Source organism: Podarcis raffonei, chromosome 2 (genome assembly GCF_027172205.1).
Source record: "Podarcis raffonei isolate rPodRaf1 chromosome 2, rPodRaf1.pri, whole genome shotgun sequence".
Taxonomy (NCBI): domain Eukaryota; kingdom Metazoa; phylum Chordata; class Lepidosauria; order Squamata; family Lacertidae; genus Podarcis; species Podarcis raffonei.
Window position 1 is genome coordinate 29,337,142 of NC_070603.1, and position 21,204 is coordinate 29,358,345.

The 21,204-nt window shown below is 48.5% G+C and overlaps 1 protein-coding gene across 12 annotated transcripts in view; it reads left to right on the forward strand.

Moving 5' to 3' along the window:
- BAHCC1 (BAH domain and coiled-coil containing 1) overlaps positions 1-21,204 on the forward strand; it is a 128,767-nt gene that overhangs the window by 69,865 nt on the left and 37,698 nt on the right. For 11 of the 12 annotated variants that reach the window (XR_008328762.1, XM_053375477.1, XM_053375476.1 and 8 more), the window contains 3 exons: positions 13,323-13,502; positions 17,928-18,050; positions 18,639-20,336. Coding sequence is in view for 11 of the 12 variants with exons in the window: in XM_053375477.1 (XP_053231452.1) it covers positions 13,323-13,502; positions 17,928-18,050; positions 18,639-20,336 (2,001 nt within the window). In the remaining variant the exon portion in view is untranslated. The remainder of the gene's footprint in view (positions 1-13,322; positions 13,503-17,927; positions 18,051-18,638; positions 20,337-21,204) is intronic. The other variant, XM_053375480.1, reaches the window with a different exon arrangement.

Genomic DNA, 21,204 nt, shown 5'->3' on the forward strand with positions numbered 1-21,204 from the left:
TTATGTTTTCATATCTGTCGGAAGCTGCCCAGAGTGGCTGGGGCAACCCAGTCAGATGGGCAGGGTATAAATAGCAGAATTATTATTATTAAATAGGACGTCCCTGTTTTCATTGGAGAAATGTTGGGAGGGTGTGCAGTTGGTGGTTTGGTAGCCAATGGAGGTGGGTCAGTTTCCCATCAGCCACATTGTTGGGGTTTTTATTTTTTTAAAAAAAAAAAAAGGTTAGCAAGGTTATGTCTTCCTGCTTCACAGTGCCTTACACATATTGAGAGCAGTGCGTTGAGAACCCTTGAATGCACCAAAGGCGAATTTATGATACTTATCTGGTTGTGCATGACATGCCCTCTCTGCGTTTCTGGGTTGGCGCTTCTTCAGTGCTCAGCATTACATTTCTGTTGTTTCGCACCATGCATTTGAATGCAGCCTCCCTCTCCTCCTTACATTCTGCACGCTGGCGTGATTATGGTTGACTGTGCTGGCTTTGCATTCATGGGCATGCTTTTGGGTAGGTAGCGTTTGTTTGCTGTGAAGATTACACAGCAGGAAATATGTGTGTTTGCATCACTTCTTCGAGACAGGAAATGTGCACTGAATAATTTGTGAAGCACTTAATTTGAGCTGGGTTATATAAAGTCTTGCCCTGTAATCAAATTTCCGCGTCGGGGCTTAGAATTAAATTGTGAAATAACCGTGTAACTGAACATGTGCAGAGTGCCTGTGATATATAAAAAAAATTAGCATGTGTCTGGGGTTAATGGAAAATATTTGCATCGCTCAGAGCGTCTAACTTCCGGTCAGAATTGAAGCTCAGCACCTCCTGTCTGGGAAGTACTACATTTGTGTAGCTATGAGGAGAGGTTGGTATTAGCATTCTTCCTCTGAGTTTGGATCTACTAGGCATGAATCTGCTTCTTGAAGTTCTGTGTGACTTCTCTTTTTAAAGTTGGAATGTCGCTGGCTTCAGCTCTTGGTGTGCGCTAAGATGGCGGCTGTTCCGTTTGCAATGGAGCCCAGAGCTGGAGGTTATTTTCAAGGCAGTCCTAGCTGCTGAACCTTTTCCCAGCAGAGCTGGTTTGGGCCAGGCCTCTCCCACAGAACTTGGCCTCCTTTTCCAGCCACTGAAACCTGACTGGGAGCTGCACAGATGTTTGTCTGAGTATTTCCCGCACAGCCCCCAGAGGCTGGGGCTGGGTGAGGCCCTCCCCAGCGCAGCTCTTCTGGGGAAGTCAAGCTTGAGCCCAGTGACCTGTGTCCTGGGCTCAGCTACAACTTTCCAACCACCAGAATAGCCTGTTCCCTTTTCTGTAATGGCTCCTGAACCTGAAACAGGAGTGGGAAAACCCCCGCTCAGCTGCTTGAGTTCACTCACTTGAGTTAATCATGAAGCAACACACAAGATAGCTTAGTTGGTTAGAGCGTGGGGCTGATAATGGCAAGGTTGCAGGGTCAATCCCTGGATGGGACAGCTGCATATTCCTTCGTTGAAGGGGGTTGGACTAGATGATTCAGGGGGTCCCTTCCAACTGTGATTCTGTGGGGGGAAAGAGTTGGGCTTCCTCACTTCTGGCCATATTGTCCTTGTTTCCACTCCTCAGATTTGTTCTGTTCAGACACCTCAGTCCACTGGGCACCCAGCCACCCCCTCTCTCACACACTCCCAACCCCCCTTTTGCTTCTGCCTCACTTGTAGGCTTCCCCCATATCACCATTTCATGCCCAAGTCAGGGCCTGTCTGCTTTGTATAACCTCATATAGTTCTGTCACGTCTCTCAGGATCAATCTGAAGTTTCAGTGCCTGTTGCATTTCAGCCCGGCTCAAGTGGCTATTGAAATCTAGCTGGACAATTATAGTTCTTAGCATTTATATAGCGCTTTTGACTGTGGAAGGCTCTCGGGAACCTGCCATTTTTCATCTGTGTGTTTCGGTCTTCATTGCATTCTGAGCCTCCAACTTTGGCAAAGGAAGTACATAGAGACGCCATTTCTTTTTCAAGTTAAATATATCAGCCAACTATCCCCCCCTCCCTCCCTCCTGGTGTTTGATTAGGTGAGAGACATATGAGTTGCGCTGGATTTGTGTATCTATATCCATAGATATATATATCCAGCTGCATGCGCACGAATGCATTTGCAGCACAAAAATGTAGTTTTTTCTCGATCTGGAATCCATTATGCAGCCATCTCCAACATGTTGCTTCCAAACTAGATTGATTCCAGATCCTGCCATCCATAAAGGTGGGTGTGGTTACTTGATACAATTTTGAAAACCCTCCCCTTGATTAGGTTAGCTATTCTCTTCCCTCCCTGCATGTGCCCCAGGTGAATGAAGAAGGAAGGGGAGATTGCAATCTTCAGTATACACTCACCAAACAGCATCACTGGCTACATCCATTTTCGTCTGTTTTCAAATGGACACAATGCAGGGAAATGCAGAATCAATGTGCAATGAGCTATTATTTTCAGAATGAAAGCAGTTTCTCAAATAGCGCTTTTCAGGGGCAAAAAAATATGCAATAGATCTTGATTGTGTGTAGACTGTAAAAACAAAACAAAAAACCAGGTACAGTGGTGCCTCGCAAGACGAAATTAATCCGTTCTGCGAGTCTCTTTGTCTTGCGGTTTTTTCGTCTTGCGAAGCACGGCTATTAGCGGCTTAGCAGCTATTAACGGCTTAGCGCCTATTAACGGCTTAGCGGCTTTAAGAAAACAAGGAAACAAAGGAACAAAGGAAACAAACTCACAAGAACTCGCAAGAAGCAAGCCCATAGGGAAAATTGTCTAGCGAAGCGACGCAAAAACCGAAAAACCCTTTCGTCTTGCGCGTTTTTCGTTTTGCGAGGCATTCGTCTTGCGGGGCACCACTGTATTCACTTTCCATTGATTCAAGTATAAAGTATTGTGCGTATGTATCCTGTGTATTTGTGTGTGCATATAAGTATATGTTGTGTACTGTGAAGTATATCTTTATGGATGAACTGCTGCTTTGTCTGAAATAATCACATTTATCCACGGAGAGCATAAATGCTCAGTTTTTAATGTCGTCTTCTGCTAAAATGGTTGTTCTGTAACTCAAAAGCTGGGACCAGTGAAAGATCTACATTATCTATTACCCATTTTCATTTGGCAGTACCTTTGCCAAGTGTTGTTAAAAGGAAAGTGAACAAGGAGTTGTCAGCTCAAACTATGAGAGTGTGAGCCCTCTCGGGGCAGGAGGGGTAGGAGTTTGTTGCTGGTTCAATTATTCTAGGTTCTAGAATAAATTCCAGCAAACCTCCCCACCACCCACCCCAAACTCACAAATATATTGAGCCACAGATGTCTGAGATTCTAGCATGGCTAGGCTAGGGTGGTGGCGGGTAGGTGGGTGGGGAGAGAGATGTCACACCACTGCTTTTAAACTGTAAAATTGCTTTACAATTCAGAGCAATGAGGAAGCTGCACATCGAATCAAGGAGACCCACAGAAAACAGGAGATGTGGGCTGGCTGAGTCACAGAAGGCTTGTCAGGTAGAGAAATGAGAGGCTAAGACGGATGGGTTTGGAGCTGTGCATTGCCGTGCAGCAACAGGGCAGGGATGAATGGGTGCTGTTTGCCTCAACAATGGCAATCAAGGCAGCTGCCTTTGTAAGCCAGGGCAGCTCTACGGAGAATGTGTGTGTCATGCGCTGTTTGAATTGATGCTTCCAGGGCTGATAGAGTTGCCTCAGTAACATGGGGTAAGTGGGGACAACCTGGGCTTATCCCATTCCCCGGTTTCCGCCCCATTCACTTAATGATCTGGCCGCAGCGGTGGGGTCCCTTCCCCGAAGCCCAAATAAAGCTGCCAAATGAGAGTTTCAAAATTAAAAAAAACACTATGGAGCAATGATGTCTTGAAATATGGACTTAAAATGTGGTTGGAGGTTATTTTTGGCAGTAGAGGGGACGTTTGGGATGATCTGGAGAAAGGGGCATTGCCTCGAACAACGAGGGGCAGCTGCAGTATCCAGCAGCTCTCAGTGGCCAGTTAGATAACTTCATCCAAGCCTCAGTGCAAATTAGCCTCTGCCCTTTCACACACACTGCAGAAGCTGAGCTGTTTGGAGAGGAAAGAGTTTGGAGCTCAGAGCCTGGGACATCCCAAATATCACACACATTCTCGCAGAAAAGTCACGCAAGCCTCCCACTCTCAGCTAGCCTGTCGTCGTCTCTTACCAACCTCCATGCTCTTTTCCACGCTGGAAATAAGATGGCAGACGGGTTGTGGATGGGGCACCAGCTCAAGGCATATGCGGGGCAAGGAGTGCATGGCTTTGGGGCAGAAAGGGGCGTTGCAGATTCCTGCCATGGAAAGACTAGGAGCTCTGAGCTTCTCTTGTGGGCGGGGGGTGCCTAGTGACACCTGGAAAGTTTTAAGTGGGAGGCAATGATGGGATGAAATCCAGGGCTGGAAATAACAGCCACCTTTGGGGTCAGAGTTGAAGGGCATTAGTGTAGCTATAAATGATGGGAAAGGAGCCCAGCCCCGAGGGAGCAGCAACTGATAGCTCAGACTGAGGGGTGTACTGTAAAGCCTTGGAATAAGGGATGCTGTAGCCCTGGCTTGGTATCCTATTAGTGTCCAGTCTGGAGCTGATTGCTTTGTTTAAATATGATTCACTGGTGGCTCCACTGATTCACATCAGGAGATCCTTAGGTGCGGCTAGCAGAATGTATCCATTACAAAGCAGCTGAACGGGCTTGGCACCAGCCTTGATGAGCCCTTCAGTCAGACTTTTCAGAACATTATTATCTAGCTCCAAGGAAAGCCTCCCTCCTTTGGCCTAGCTTACAGAGCAGGGCTTGTTGCCTCAAACACCTTGTATTTAGGGAGAGGCGGTGTTGCTCCCTTGGCACAAGTGAAATTAAGCACACCGCGGCTTCCAAACAATGCCTCCCCTAGCTGGCACATTTTTCCACTGGGCTGGCCACAGCTTGGCCAGAGGACAGGTGCTGTTCTTGGTGCCTTTCTGCTGGCTGTACACTTCTCTCTCGTGCACTTTTCTTGAGTCGTAATGTCTAGAATCTCCAGGATCACAAAACCTTGCAACAGTTTGTCCCTGCCCTGGACCAGAAACCACCAACACACCTCTCTGTGAACTCGAATTCCCTAAGGTAATTGGATTGGGCACCTTCTTCCAGCCCTTGCAAGTTGAAATCAGGCATCTGTGTTGGAGTTCCTGATCCTTCCGAATGAAGACTGGACTTCCTCGTCCACAGTTGCCCAGAGTACCACATGCCCACAACTACTTTTCAGCAGCGCATCATCTGCCCCTGTTGTGTGTTGTGAGGCCCGCCCTGGAGATTGGCACAACAGTTAAGGAAATCCCTATTCAGAAAAGGAGATGAAGAGAGTGGCTGCTTGTCCCACAGTTTTGGGGCTCTGAAAGTTGGCTTTTGGCTAAGCTGTTGTTGATTGCTGTTTTATATGAACATTTTTTTTTGTCCTGGTCTGCTTCTGCATGCAAAGTGCCTGTGTTTGACCAGGACCTGTGCTTTGCTCTTATTTTAGTGTCAGGGCTCAGCTCTGGCATACGGGAAGCAAATAGGAGAGTGAGTCCAGTGGGTGATTTAGGAACAATAGGTACTGCAACATTCTGAAGCAAATGAGTAAACTTGATTTGTAGTCTGGATGAGACACCACTGGAAGCCTCATGTAATAGTAGGGCACACATAATACATTATAAGAACATCAGAAAAGCCTTGCAAGATCAGACCAAAGGCCCACCTAGTCAGCCCACAGTGGCTCACAAGCAGGTTTTGTGTGCAATAGCAGTTTTCCCATCTTGTTTTCCCCATGCTGCTTCTGGCAGTAGAGACAGAACATAGCAATTGTGGCTAGTAGCCTCTGACAGACTTAACCCTCCATGAATTTGTCTAATCCTCTTGTGAAGCTCCAAGCTGGTAACCATCACATACAGTAAATAACTAAAGGAAGGAATGAGTGCCACTGAATTTGTGCAAAATGGTTTTTCCTCTTCATTTAAAAAAAAGAGAAAGCAACCAATAGCCATACATCTGTGGTTGGAGTTGCAAACAGGCTGAAAGACTCAAGACTTCTTCCTTTAGAAACCTGAACACTTTCCCCTTCCTTGTCTCCTTACTCTGACATCATGAATGAATTTATGGTAATTCTTGCCCAGTGGTGAAAGGGGGAAAGTCCCCCCCCCCCAAGTGTTGTTTTTAAGGTGGAAATTCCTGTTTCCTGCAACTCATTTGAAGGGTTGGGGAACCAGCATAGCCTCGTTTTTTCCACAGACAGTGGTGGATGGCATTCCTCCTGGTCATAATGGTTTGCTTGCTAAGATATTTGGATTCTGCTTCTATGAGGATTTTATAAGGATTTAGATTATTATTTTTCCTGGTTTCCAGTGGCCAGAGAGAAGTAAAATCCCCTGTAGAGCTCTGGTTTACTGACTAAAACCACAAAGAGTTTGAATCAATGGAAAAACATGGGAAGCAGTTGCTTTCTCAGCCTTTGTTGTGTTACTCAATGGATATTCCTTTCCTAGACCTGCTTTTGCCTCCTGCGTCCACATCTTGTAATGATGTAAAGCAAACTGAATTTCAAGAATTTAGTGGGATTGGACCTGGAATTCCCTTTTATACAGGCAAACTTTACAGTCAACAACGGCTTTGAGGAGACGGATGCTGTGCTTCTTAAAGCATTGAATTACAAAAGCAGGGTAGGGTGGGAGATGGGGGCAACTGAGCCTCAGTAGGCCCGGCAAACAAGATCCACCCCACCTTCCTTGAAACTTTGGAAACTTCTATGCTGAAAACTTGGGAGAAGCTCAGCCCCTTGAGCTCCTGCTTCCACATACATAGCAGTACCATTAGGACTGATCACTGACCAGGGAGGGGGGTAAAACCCTGGCTTGCCCCAGTGCTTTGAAACAGCAACCTGATCTGCAGAAATCATCTGGCATTATCACCTGCTAATCCCTGCAGATCCCTAAGATGTTGCTAAAGGCACAGGTGCAGAGCCCAGTAAAATAGTTGGAAACTCTTCTTCGCCAGCCATGTTGCCAGGTCCCACCAGACCCCAAGAGAGCCTTTTGAAATTCAATTTGAAAGGCAAATTTATCAGAGCAACTAACTACAGCAAGCCCACAGCTTACGCACATTTAACTTGTGCTCATTTGGCTTGGCAATTCTATTGGGGGAGGGGAGAGAAAGGGGCAACCGTCTGAGGGGGGGGGGAGACTTTGGCAATCCCACCTGCCATTGAACCCAATGTGTTTTCACCTTACACAAGTTTTAGGTGCGGATCCCCAGAACCTAAACCCTGTGTAAGTTGCGGGTTTACTGTCTGCACCAACAAGCTGTGAATTGTTGGCCGTTTGAATTAATACAGCAGTTGTTTCTTAGGGTCAATCCATCCCAGAAGCAAACATCTCCATTCAGTTATGTGTTTTCCCCTTTCCTTTCCTCTCAATTATTGTATTTTTGGCTCGAAATGACTGGGAGGAGGGAGTTGCCCAGAGATGCGTTTCCAGTTCATGGGATCCAGGGGCTCCAAGCGGAGCGCGAGAGGTTTGGCTAAGGATTTGGCTGTTTGAGGAGTGGGTGGGAAACTGGAGAGGAGCTGATCAGCTGCAGAGTCAGGGGAGCAGACACTGCCAGCAGCTTGTGACTCACAGGCTGGGAAACGCTGGCAGGCGTGAGAGAGCTGAGGCGGGGGGCTTCGTTCTCAGGGAGACGCAAGCCAAGGCGCCGCACCACGGCTTCTCAGATAGGCTCGGCCTAGAAACAGGAACTGCCTCCCTCCCCATGCCAGGACCAACTGCTCCTCTCCTCCTTTCCTATTTATCCGGTCTCCTTGGCAGCTTGGCCTGAGAGGGCAACTCTTTTGCCCTGAAACGGCTTCAGAATCTGTGGGGGCTTGGATACATGGCGGGGGTGGGGAAGTTTATTTTCTGCAATGCATCCTGGGTTTGTCTTAGGCCTGGTAGTACTGCCCATACTCCACACACAGCTGTGGAAAAGCGGGATGGGAGAGGACAGCAACCACAGCTGCCGGAAATGGCACCGATTCAGCGGGATGGGGAACTGTGGGACGCAGAATGCTGTGTGGTCTGAGGCTGTGCTGCCAAATGGGTGGAGGTGCTAGGAATGCATGGCCACCGGCTAACTGATTTGAAATTGTAGCTGCAGATAAGGTTGCTTGTTGAAGGGGGGAGCTGTAGAGCACAAAACTCCACAGCCAGGCTAATGGTGGTACGGGGCTTGCTTTTTAATTGTCAGCTGTTGATTATACAGTGGTACCTCGGGTTAAGAACCTAATTTGTTCCAGAGGTTCTTTCTTAACCTGAAACTGTTCTTAACCTGAAGCACCACTTTAGCTAATGGGGCCTCCTGCTGCCACTGCGCTGCCACTACACGATTTCTGTTCTCATCCTGAAGCAAAGTTCTTAACCCAAGGTAATATTTCTGGGTTAGCAGAGTCTGTAACCTGAAGCGTATGTAACCTGAAGCATATGTAACCCGAGGTACCACTGTAATGCTAGGTGTTTGAAGGGACAAGAAGTGGGGGGGGGGGGGAGGAATTTGGCCAGGAGCTTCTACAAGCAGGCTAGTTGTACGCTAATCAGCAGTTTTGCCTGTAGCCCATGTAAAGGGGGTTTGGGCATGTGCACATGTGCTCATTGGCCCCAACCACTCTTCTGAGTTCCAAGACTGAGAGAGGTAATTAAACCTGGTACTGATTTCTTGATTTATGGATTCTTCTAGCGGTACTTCTGTGCTAGCTGTTCACTCTGGAATAACCACATCTTGTTCACTTGCTTTTACAGAGAATCTATATTATAATGTCACCAAATCATTGCCCTCGTGTTTTCTGCCTCTTTCAGACTCTAAAAAAATAATCATCACATTTTGGGGAAAGAGCACTCGCTTAAGGTGTAGATTGTGTTAGCAATACTTTTCCTGTTTTTTGTTTGTAAAAAGTGTGGTTTTAATGTGTGTTTGTTATTTAAATATTTATAATATGCACTTCCTTGTGTCAAGGTGGCTGGTAACATACAAAATGCAATAAAACCAGACTATGAATACCCATAAAACATAAATATAAAGACATCAGTAAGTACTGGTTAGCTAAGAAGTGACACTCGTGTTATAAGGGCCAGCCTAAATAGTATAGTTTTCAGAAGACATCTGAAAGGCAGGTCTACTGGCAGGCAGTTCCACAGGGCAGAGCTTGCTGCACTGAAGGTTGGGCCCTTATACCAAAGGCGAACCAAACTTCAGGGATGTGGAGAAACGTGAACAGTGCCACATCAGAGAGTGAGATTCAAGTAATGAGTCCCATCAGCAGAAGCCCACACAAGGACTTCGGTTCAGACAATTCCAAGAACAGTTGCAGCTGGTGTACTAGCCAGAACTTGTAAAAAAACGCCCCTGGCCACAGAGGTCTCTTTGGCCTCTACTGATAGAGGTGGATCAGGGAGAACCCTAGATGCCTTACATGATTCTTCCAACCCTATCCAGAACAGGCAACTAACCTATCTCACAGACCCAGGAACCACCTGCCCTCAAGGCCATTTGACAGTGATATCAGGCAGGTGAACCTATTGCCATACACCTTCATTGGCACACCCTCACTATTACCTTTCCTGTCAAATTAAATACTGTAACTTGTTTTAAACATAAGGCAGAATCATGTGTTCAGAACCTTCCCTTCTCCACCTGCATCGCTGTGTCACACCTCCTAGAATGCATACACACAGGAAAAACTATGCTGCCTCCAAAAGTCTAGAAACTCAATCACAATTCTGATTGTTAAGTTACTGCAGGATGACAATAGGAGCTACCAGCCAAACTAGAGAGACAAACTAGGCACGCCCCTGTGATGCCAAATTTCCTTTCTCAGCTGGTTTGATCATAGAATCATAGAGTTGGAAGAGACCACAAGGGCCATCGAGTCCAACCCCCTGCCAAGCAGGAAACACCATCAGAGCACTCCTGACATATGGTTGTCAAGCCTCTGCTTAAAGACCTCCAAAGAAGGAGACTCCACCACACTCCTTGGCAGCAAATTCCACTGTCGAACAGCTCTTACTGTCAGGAAGTTCTTCCTAATGTTTAGGTGGAATCTTCTTTCTTGTAGTTTGGATCCATTGCTCCGTGTCCGCTTCTCTGGAGCAGCAGAAAACAACCTTTCTCCCTCCTCTGTGTGACATCCTTTTATATATTTGAACATGGCTATCATATCTAAAATGAACTCTTGCATTCCCGGGGGGGAGCCTTCAGATCTCCACTGGGTATCTCAGACAAATATACAAAGATGTTGGTGGGAAGAAATGACGGGCATTAAAATTAAGATAAGAAAGTAGTATCCTGATCAGCCCTCAGTCATCTAATGTTATTTAATGCTCAGCATAGCAATAGTAAGGCACAAAATGGGAGATCAGCATTTTAATTCAGCTAGGATAGCCCTTTGGTGGTGATTCCAAGGAGTGGGGTGAGGATCTGTTTTTGCTTACACGATCACTGGCGTACTCTGATGTTCTAGCATGGAATTGCGGGGGACGGGAACACAAGTGAGCTGCGTTTCCTGTTCTGGGGTTCCTTTGAGGCTGAGCCTGAATATTAGGGAGATATGTAACTCCTGCTAGAAAGAGAAGTGCTTCTCACTAGTATTTCCTTTCCCGTCCTCCTTCCTGCCCAAACTCTTGTGTCTTCCCACGTTCTGGGCAATTATATATCTGCTGAACTTACAAAGCCCTCTCTACTTGCTGACTGCATCACCCAGCTGAGCCCTCTAAAAAAATCCACATAACGCCACCTGGAAGAAATACGAGTTCAATAGTACAGCTTTTAGATATTTGGGGTGCGGTGCGGGGTGTTGGTATGCACAAAACAAAAAAAAATAGCTCTGCCGCTCCCATTCTTTTCCAATACAGTATTTTAAAATTAGGTGTCACTTAATTATTTTTTGTCAAACTCAACGGGAGTTTAGGGATGTTATAGGGCTTGGGCATCCCTTAAGGAAGGAAGCCTGTGGCACTGTTAGGCAGTTCCGGATCAGGTCTGAGATTCAGAAGCTCCCCAGGGATCTCCTTAGTGCTCATAGGTTTGTGCTTAGCCTATGGGAGAGCCCAAAGTGATAGGCTTTTAAAGCTCCATCCTGGGCTGGCTTTTTCACGCCACCGCCGCCTACTCTGATCTGACCTAGTCTCTTCACAATGTCATGTCCAGAAAGGGACTTCCCTAGCTAGTGATCAGGCTCCCACCCCCACCCCAGCTGTGGGGAGAACTGCCTTGGCCCTGCCCTTGTAACCACTTCCCCACACTCATCGCTGAGGCATCCCAGTGGGATTAGCCAGGGAGCGTGGGCTGGCTTAAAGAGAGGAGTACTTCCTGCTTTTTGGCTGGCTGCCTCACCAGGCACTCGCCCACGTCAAATACCTAGGGGTAATGACTAAAAGGTCTAGGACCGTTGCCCATAGATAGAGCACAGCACTATTTGCAGGCCTGGCCGGGTGAGCTGCCATCTTTTCTGGTAAGCTTTCCCCTTCACCTTAAGGAACTGTTTCACAGGCAGAAATTTGGTGGTGATGAATTTTCCCATGATGAATTTGAAACCTTGCCAGAAAACACAGAGAGAGAGAGAGAGAGAGAGAGAGAGAGAGAGAGAGAGAGAGATTTTAGTATCTGTACAGCTGGATAAGCCCTTGCAGTGAGTGCCTTGGAAGTGGGAAAATCAAAGTAGGGGAGCAAGCTTACAAACATTCTGCATCGAGGAGTTTTCCATTCTTAGCTCAAGTCTTTTGCCCTAGCAGGGCCTGGAGCAGTAGCCACCCCTGAAAAAGCCATCCACCTTCAAGAGCTGCTGTTACACCTGCATAGCTGTCCTGCCATCTCACGGGCAGATACAGCCATGATCAGTAAATACAAGGAATCCCAAGTGTCAGCCATGGATTAAGAGTATTTCCTAAATAAACTGTTCTAGAGTCAGATCTGGCAAGAAATCACAGGCTGGCCTGTGCAATAACACTGTGCATTGTCTAGGTAAGCGAGTAATGTAATGCAGGTTTACATGAAACCATCTGCTCCCTCCCATGAACTGTGCTCTCTTCACTGAGCAGGCTGTTAAATCTCATAGAGCTCCCACGTCACACAGCTCCCATGGGTATGGACTGGTGCACAAGTCGAGCTCCACTACCCTCAGGTGCCTAGCTGATGTGACAATAGCTGCATTTGAGGTTTGCTACACTGGGGAAGTGGGTTCGGGATGTGTCTCCACAGGTATTGCAAAATGAGGCGGGGTCCTCTTTCCAGTGGTTTGGAGGCCCAGTTGCAAGGAACTTGATTGCCAGAGAGTCATTGACTCAAAATGTAGGAGGAATGCGTTGTTTCACAGGAACTGTGAGCATGTTTGCACTCTATACAGTAAGCAATTTTTGAATACTTCTTCTGGAGAACTTGCATCCATCCGGTTCATTTCCCTATGGTTAATTCTCCCTTCCTGGAGTCATTCTGGACGTGGAAATGGAGGTGCTCAATATGCTGCGTCTGGGTTGTTTTCCTTTGCTCATTCTGCAGGGCTGGTACATTTGTGTAGAAGCTGCTAGTGTTGAGCTGACGTATGAGTGCTGACAAGGTCACAGGCTTGTATATTAAAGGGTTCTGTATATGTGCCAACTACTACCCAGGTTTCAAGGCCTAGTGACACATTTACCCACAGTCATTTGTTTCCTGATAAGCTTGTAGATGCACAACTATTAGTCGCAATGGATGCTCCCAGCCTTTCCTTGCTTGCATGCATCTAGGTACCATGCTCAGGAGATGCATCCAGTTTATGACTCTCAGAAGTCTTCGATGGGGATTCACATTCATACCAACTCCTTCCTCGGAGTAGACAGCAGGCAGATGATATTTGTCCACCAGAGCTTGCCAGATTGAGTGGGAAACTGTGTTTTTGCATCCAGGCACTGTGTGTAAAAGCATGTAGGTGGGCCTTCACATCTGCTGGAAGTGTTTTCTTTCCTCTTCAAGCCCGGTTCCAGGGACAAACATTTCAATGAACTTGGATTTTTATTAGATTATGATGAGCTAGGTCTTTAAGCAAAAATATGTATGGTGCTATTGCATAAATGTTGCTTTCAGTTTAGTGCTTAGGTATTTTATTTGCAAAGTAGCATACTGTACCATGAGCCTATGGACAGGATGACAAATCAAGAACTCAATAATTGCCACTGTAGAAAGTTTGCTGATCTTCATGCTGTCCATCCATATGCCGACACTCTTTCTTTTTCCTCCCTCTCCCTTCTCTCTTTTTGTGTGTGTGTGCATCTAGCAGGAAGTGGGTTGATGGGAAACTCACCTGCCTCGTCTTTTATGGGCAGCTTCCTCAGCAGCAGCTTGGGTTCAGCAGCACCGCCACATCCCACAGGCCCGGCGTCATCCCCATCAGAACCGGCCTTCCGCGGCCCCCACTCCGGCACTTCCCAGATTTGGTTCTCACACTCCCATGAAGGTAAAGGGGTTTGGTGGAATTACTCAACGCTGCCTTGGTGGAATATCCAGAAGCACATGGAAGAGGGGAGCGGTGCTTCTCAATTCCTATAAATCTCTCAGTCCTGCCTGCATTCTATATGTGCACAAATTAAAAGTTCCAAATAATAAAGCCAAGAGAGCTGGAATTCTGTGCTTTGACTGCTCACATTCCGCTAACAGAACCAATACGTGCATATAAATGTCCTTAATTCATATATCAGTCCTGTCTCTCTATGTATATGGCATCTTCAAAAATGCAAGTTTTGTGATGGCAGAACAAGATGAATTGGTACAATGGCATACATAGGAAGTGCGAAAGGAGGGAGATGTAGGCATGCAGCATATGCATCTTTTGGGATTGTGGAGACTTGCATTTGCTGCCCAACCATCCATATTGTCACAACCACAAGGACTAGTAACGTGACTTTGAAATAAAAAGAAAAGAAGAACAGTATTTTTGTGCCAGGCACCAAGCATCCATAGAATATTTTGTGCATGTCAAATGACCTTGTTTAGGGAGGTCCCAGCATTTGTGGAAGAGAATGGGCCTCATTAATATTGACTTGAGTTTAATTCTGTATCGTTCCATGCCCCATTCTTAGGAAGGAGGGGGAATAAAGTGTCCGAAAGGAACATTCTAGCCCAGGGACCAGGCCCATCTGTTTGAGAGCCAGTGTGGTGTAGTGGTTAAGAGCAGTAGACTCGTAATCTGGTGAACCGGGTTCGCGTCCCTGCTCCTCCACATGCAGCTGCTGGGTGACCTTGGGCTAGTCACACTTCTCTGAAGTCTCTCAGCCTCACTCACCTCACAGAGTGTTTGGTGTGGGGGAGGAAGGGAAAAGGAGATTGTTAGCCGCTTTCAGACTTCCTAGGGTAGTGATAAAGTGGGATATCAAATACAAACTCCTCCTCCTCCTCTTCTTCTTCTTCTCTACTCACCATTGCTTGAAACTCTTGCTGCCTAGTTGTAACTCCCTAAATGAGGGTTGGGGGACCTGCCACCCCCTCAAGATGTTGCTGGACTCCAGCTCCCTTCATCCCCAGCCAGCATGGTCATTGGTCAGGGATGATGGGAGCTACATTGAAACAACATCTGGTGGTCCAAAGGTCCCTCATCCCTTGTTTAAACTGTCCTGTCATGGAAGCCCAGAGGTGGGCCTTCCCCTTGTATATATGCTGGCAGGGTGTTAGAGAGGGAGAGGGATAAGTAAGCAGGAGGGAACAATGGGGTTGTTTGCATTTTCTCCTCACTAGTGAGCTAACATTTTCCTTCTTTTTAGCTGCAGGAATTCCCCTAACATTTCCCAACTGGCCCCTACTCCCTTCCGTTTATTTTGTTTTAATTGAAAAAAGGAGGAGAAACTTGGAAAATTCTTTTAAGAATGAACTTGCTGCAGTGGGGTTCCCCACTTTGCTGCCCCTCACTCCCACCAAACCACCCCTTATCCTGGCCCCCAAATTCCCAGCCAATGCTCCCAGTCTCCCTCTCCAGTTATTCTGTCCTTCCAGCCTTATCTTGTGGGTGGAAGAAAAGAAAAAAATGTCCCGTTTTTGTGTTTCATGTGTGACCCACAGCCCTCCCCTGGGGGGGGGGGAGAGAACCAGTCTCCCCCATTCCCCAGCCGTCTCTGCTCCCAAACCACACTTGAACCCCCTCCCTCCCTGCCTTGGTCCCATTCCTGGCCGCCCTAGCCGTGCTGCGATGATGCTCGTCCCAACTCTAGCTACCCTAATTCTTCCCAGTGTGCTTTCTTCGCTTCTCCCTCTGTGTCTCCTGCGGTGACTCGCTCTCGCTGAGCCCTTCCCCCAACATCCTCCCCTCCGTGCGAGATGCAGAAAGTTCAAGTGTGAGCGGCAAGGTGCTGCTGGCACGGTGCCCTGGCAGCCAGCCCGACTGCTAGTTTGAACGGCTGCCAGCTGGCTTCCGGCATGCTGGGGCTGCTGGGAGGGGGGGTGGGTCGGGGTGCAGGCAATGCTCTCGGCATCATGCTGACGGGCGGCCTGTCCGGGGGTGTGTGTGTGTGGATGGGGGTGGGGCAGCGGCGCTGAAAGTGCTGGTGTGTGGCTGACTGGGGAGATTAACTTGGGCAGACAGAGAGAGAGAGAGAGAGAGGAATAAAGAGAGAGTTGGCTGCCTCTTCCTCCTAGAGAGGAGTCAAACAGACAATGGCGACGCTCAGACAAGGGTGCAGGTTAGGGTGGGAGCTGTCGGTGGCTTGGCCTGACACGCTGCACGTAGCGATTGCCACCGCTCAGATCCTAGCCCTGGGAAGCTGTGAGTCACCAGCGAAAGGAGCGTGGAAAAACTTTTCCTTGGGACTAGGCTGTGTACAGTGTCTGAGGAGATGTCTGTTGGGATTATTTGGACTAGCTCTCATTATTATTAGTCACCTCTATAAATTGCAGGCATATATATATATATATATATATATATATATATATATATATACACACACACACACACACACACACACACACACACGTATATGTGCTCTTAGTAATGCAAAGTCTTTTCCATTCTAATTTTCAGGACGACAACCACATACCTATTAATATAGTTCAACATACTAGAAAGAAAGAAAGTGAAATACTGTCTAGCTCAGTGTTTCCCAAAACTCGGGTCACCAGCAGTTTTTGAACTACAATTCCTATCATCCCTGACCACCAGCCCTGCTAGCTCGGGGTGATGGGAGTTGTAGTCCGGAAACAGCTGGAGACCGAAGTTTGGGAAAAGCTGGTCCAGCTGAATGCACGCATCTTATCCCCCCCCCCCCAAATTAATAAAGTACATGGCACTTTACTTTTTAAGTGGTACTTTTAGTTTTCTTCCCTCAGAGCAAACAAAAACTTTGTTCTTGTGTTCGCCAGTTTAATCCTACCAATATTAAACACCCATCTTTTTGGCCAATCCTTCAAATTGGTTTCCTTACTCTGAATTGTAGCAAGAGGGAGTTTCAGTTTCTGAAGTTCTTATAGTAGCAAGCATTCCTGTATTCTCCCCCAAATCTCTAGTTTGGTTTTAGTTTTCCCTTTTTTTAAAAAAAATGCACATTGCTGTTCCATCTCACAATATTCGTGAGATGTGTCACCCCTGATTGCTCTCATTTTACTAAGGAGAGAGCTGAGGTTAAGTTGCACAGAGTTGAGGTATTTATCTAAAGTCACTGCAGATGAAGTCTCTGGAGGAGCCAGGAACTGGGCCCACGTCCCCCTGAGCGTTAACATCCAAAACCCAGAGCTAGCGTTCGTCAAGGCTGCAACAGGCAGTTCACCTTGGTGCCCATCAAAACGCTTGGCTCTCCCCTGCCTTCCCTCCCAAGTAAAATCCTTAGCTGCAGCATTTGACACCTTGACCCAGACACAGACTGGCAGGAAGCCAGGAGGATACAATCCTAGTAAAGGTTGTAAAGTCAGTGACTGTGTTTATTTCATGCCTCTCTGGTAACTGCTGCACAGGAATGGATTCAGGTGCATATGGTAGCTCCAGGTTCTTTAAGATCTGGGCTATTCAAGTTAATATTTGAAGAAGTTTCTAGCCTGCAGAGAGACCCCATCAGTGTGGGCCTGAGAGCATGTATTTTCAATCCCTTCAGCAGCTCCGCATTTGCCCCAGACGGCATATTCACTTATTCATTGCCTGACCCCACCGGCACATTTCCTCCTCTACCAATCCCATTTATCCATTCTCTCTATCGATTCTCAAAGCATTATTATTATTGTTGTTATTGTTATTATTTATTATTAATTTATTGGTAAAGCTGAAACCATGATGTGGAATAAATTATTGCAAATAAACATAGAGGTGCTTGATTTCCATAATTAGTCACCCTGGTGCAGAACTTGATTTATTTATTCCTACTGTATTTATTTAAGCACAGGAGCATGCCCCAGCCTTGTGAAGAGGCAAGCGGAGGTTTTTTGCCCCCCCCCAACTGCACATAATTGTGGGACTAATATTCAAGATATCCGTGCTAAATTTTATGAAGAATCCAGTGATTCATCAGGATTTTCTTGTGCTCATGCTATAGGGTGTTTTTATTCCCCCAAACAGCCTTTGTTTCATGTGATCCCCCTGTGGGAGCTTCTTCTACCCAGCCTAGCACCAGAGGAGTTTTCTGCTGTGGTACCAACAATTTCGGACTACCTTTCTATTCACCTCTTGCTGTTTGAAAGCCAGATATTTCCCAACACTGAGCACTGGGTGTTTATTTGGACTGCCATAATAAAAATCTGTCTTAACAAATGTTTTGAATATCTTTCCCCACCCACCCACCACTGGCAGTCTACTTTTGACATTTATGGTACATAGAGACAGATCAGACTTAAGGGCCCAAGCCAGGGACTTGACTACACCACCGCTGTGTTGTGAAGCCAGCATTTCATTCCTCGCTGCCTCTTGTTTTAGCTCCAGGTTACCCGAGGTTCTCCGGGAGCTTAGCATCCACTTTTCTTCCCATGAGCCACTTGGATCACCATGGAAACAGCAACGTCCTGTATGGCCAGCACCGTTTCTATGAAAGCCAGAAAGGCAAGTGTTGAGTCATGGTTGGGATTGCAGGGAAACGTGCAGATACGCCCTTCTAAAGGGGTAGAAGAACCACTACGAAGTCCGGCACCTTATCAAGGGCACATATTTGGGAGGCAGTTGCACAGAGAGGGAAGGGAATAAGGAGTTGGTTTCTCTGTGACTGAAGGGCATCCGAGGCCAATGCCACCATCCCAGCACAACATCTTTAGTCTCTGCCTTGCAAGTGGCACAATTCCTAAAAGAGAGCTATTGCAGCATGCAAGCAGGAGAGGCTAGAACCTTTAGACTTGCTTGGGCAACAAGGCATGGGGGATATTATTATTATTATTATTATTATTATTATTATTATTATTATTATTCCGCCCTATACCTGCAGGTCTCAGGACGGTTCACAACATAAAACCACAATATGCAAAATATACGATAAAAATAAAAAGAAGAACCCAATAAAACCCTCCGCTCCCCAACACATTTTAAAAGGGCATTGGATGTCAATCAATATTTATAGGGGAGGAAGAGATGGGGTGTTTGCCTGGGGCATTATTTCTCAAAGGAGACGCTTCCTAACCACTTTCCCTCTTTCTCCAGACAATTTCTACCTGCGGAACCTACCGGCTCAGCCCACCCTATTGTCAGCCAACCACAACTTCCCCAGCATTGCCCGGGCCGCACCAGGGCACCCCATTGGCTCCTGCAGCCGGGACCGGGAGGCAGGCCACGGGCAAAAGTGCCACAAGGACTATGAGCGCTTTGTGCTGTCCAAGGGGGACAAAGGGGCCAAGGGCGAGGGGAAGGACCGGCTGGCTGAGGAGGAGGTGGCGGCCAAGGAGCGGCACAAGCTGGTGATGCCCATGACGCCCGAGGCCAACTGCAAGGAAGGGGCTCCCCAGCGGGGCTCCTGCGACAACCGCCCCAAGCACCTGCCCTCCTGCCTGCTGAGCTCCAAGGTGCTGAACGGCGACTCGGGCAAAGCCGTGCTGCCCAGCTGCGGCGGGGGCATCCTGCCACGCCACGCGGGAGCCCAGAGTCGCTGTGCCAAGGACCTCGGCCACCATGAGCCCCCCCAGTCCTACAGCGAGTGCCTGGAGCGGCGTCAGATGCTGCACCACTCGGTTTCCTACACCGTCCCGTCAAGCCTGCCCACCGGGCCCCCGGCCTTGAGCACAACCACGGGCAGTTTCCCCTGCCTGCAGCTCCACTCCAGCCCTGACGGGATGTGCCCCCTCCAGGATAAGGCCGGCCGGGAGCTGCGGATCAGCGGAGCCACCTTTGTGCCTTCCGTAGGCCACTTGGCTGACAAGAGCCGCTCCTTCCAGGTGCCCTCTGAGCCCTGCGAGGGGAAGGAGCGCCCCCACGACGTGGGCCCCGAGCACCCACCCCCTTACGGGAACCACCCTTTCTCTCACCTCAAGGTGGAGGGCAAAGCCGAGCGGCGGCTGGACTGGCCGCAGAATTCCAACGCGGCCCGCCTCAAAGGCCTGGAGTACCTGAACAGCACGGGCTCCGACGGCCATTTTGGGAGCTTAACCCACCAGCCTAAAGGCGGGCACTTTGAGATGGTGCCCCCTCAGGACTGCGCGCGGCCTAGCCCTCAGGAGACGCTGTGCAAACTCAGCCAGTCCTGCTGCACTTTAGACAAGGCCCCCAAGGAGCCGCCGACGCCCGGCACCCAGAAAGTGGCCCGCATCCGCCACCAGCAGCACTTGCAGACGGAGATGGAGCAGGCCGGGGTCCACGCGGAGTCCAAGCGCAAGTCCATGGAGCTCGGCTCTCTGGGCTACAACGGGCCGCACCTGCCGCCGTGGCCGGTGCAGGGCCAGGGCCCTCCTCCTTTGCCCATGGTAGAGGAGAGGAAAAGCTCCTACCTGGACCCATTCAGCAGCAGCCTCCAGCAGGCCGCGCTCATGACTCAGGGCTCGGTGCTCACCCAGGAAATGCAGGCGCCGCCCGACGACGTGTCGGCCATGAAGAACCTGCTGAAGTACAGCAACCAAGCACTTATCGTGGGGCAGAAAGCTCCTTTCGTGGGACTAGGCAGCCTCAAGGGCAGCTGCGCCCACCAGGACGGGGGCAAGTTCCTGGGCGCCAAGGGCCAGCAGGAGATGGAGCGCCCGGACTGCGCTCGCAGCAGGGAACACGAGCTGGGACACGGGGACGGCGAGGTGCGCCAGCCTCCCGTGGGCATTGCCGTAGCCGTGGCTCGCCAGAAGGATACGCTTAGCCGGCCCGAACCTGCCTACGGCTCCAGCTCCAGTCGGCAGAGCAGGGCTGCCATGGGGCTCAAAGGTAAGGCGGGGGGCGGGGGGGCAACTGCAACAAAGTCCTTGTTTGGGGGACAGAGCCATTGGCCCCTTCCCAACATCACACTGTCCCTGATGTCTACAGACCTGCATCGCGGATGCCTACATGCACATAACCACTAAACTAGGGCACATTTGCAAACTGTGGCCAGCAATACTCACATGCCCATGTGTGCAACCACAGCCCAGCAAACACCACATCCTGTTCTTTGGGTCTCAGTAGAATGCTTCTTTCAAACCTATTTTCAGTGGGGAGGGGGACCTTGTGGGTGCACATGCTCCCGCAGGCAGCACCTTGGCACCCCCTTCTCCATGTGGTTGGGGGATCCTGAGCAGTCTGGAATGCAGACCCATTCAGTTCCCTGGTATAGACAACCACACTCCCCAGCATGTAGGCCCTACATGGATCTGGGTCGGTTAACTGGGAGAGATGCAACGCCATTGGCTTCCCACCGTGCGCCATTCCCAGACTTGCCACACACACTCCTATTCCTGATTTGGCTGCTAAGTTCTTGGAATTCATTGTCTAGCCATCTGCGTTTGATTTATCTCAAACACAGGATTTTCTGATAAGCCGTCTAGTGAGATTCCTATCTGTTTAATTTTTACATTCGGTCTATAACACAGCCGCAACCGGAACTGAAATGTTAGCAGCTATGCTTTTGTTACTAGAAGTCTTTGGTTAAGTTTCGAGGTGTAGGGCAGCAGAGGGACACAATTTGGTACGCCAGATTTTTATTGAAGGAAAACTGATTTTGAAGTCTTTCCATGGTCTGATTGAAGGCATTTATCCAAACTGGGATCCCGTATAGTAGGGTAGCTGCTCTCAATGTATGGGTAGGCAGGGGCAGGAC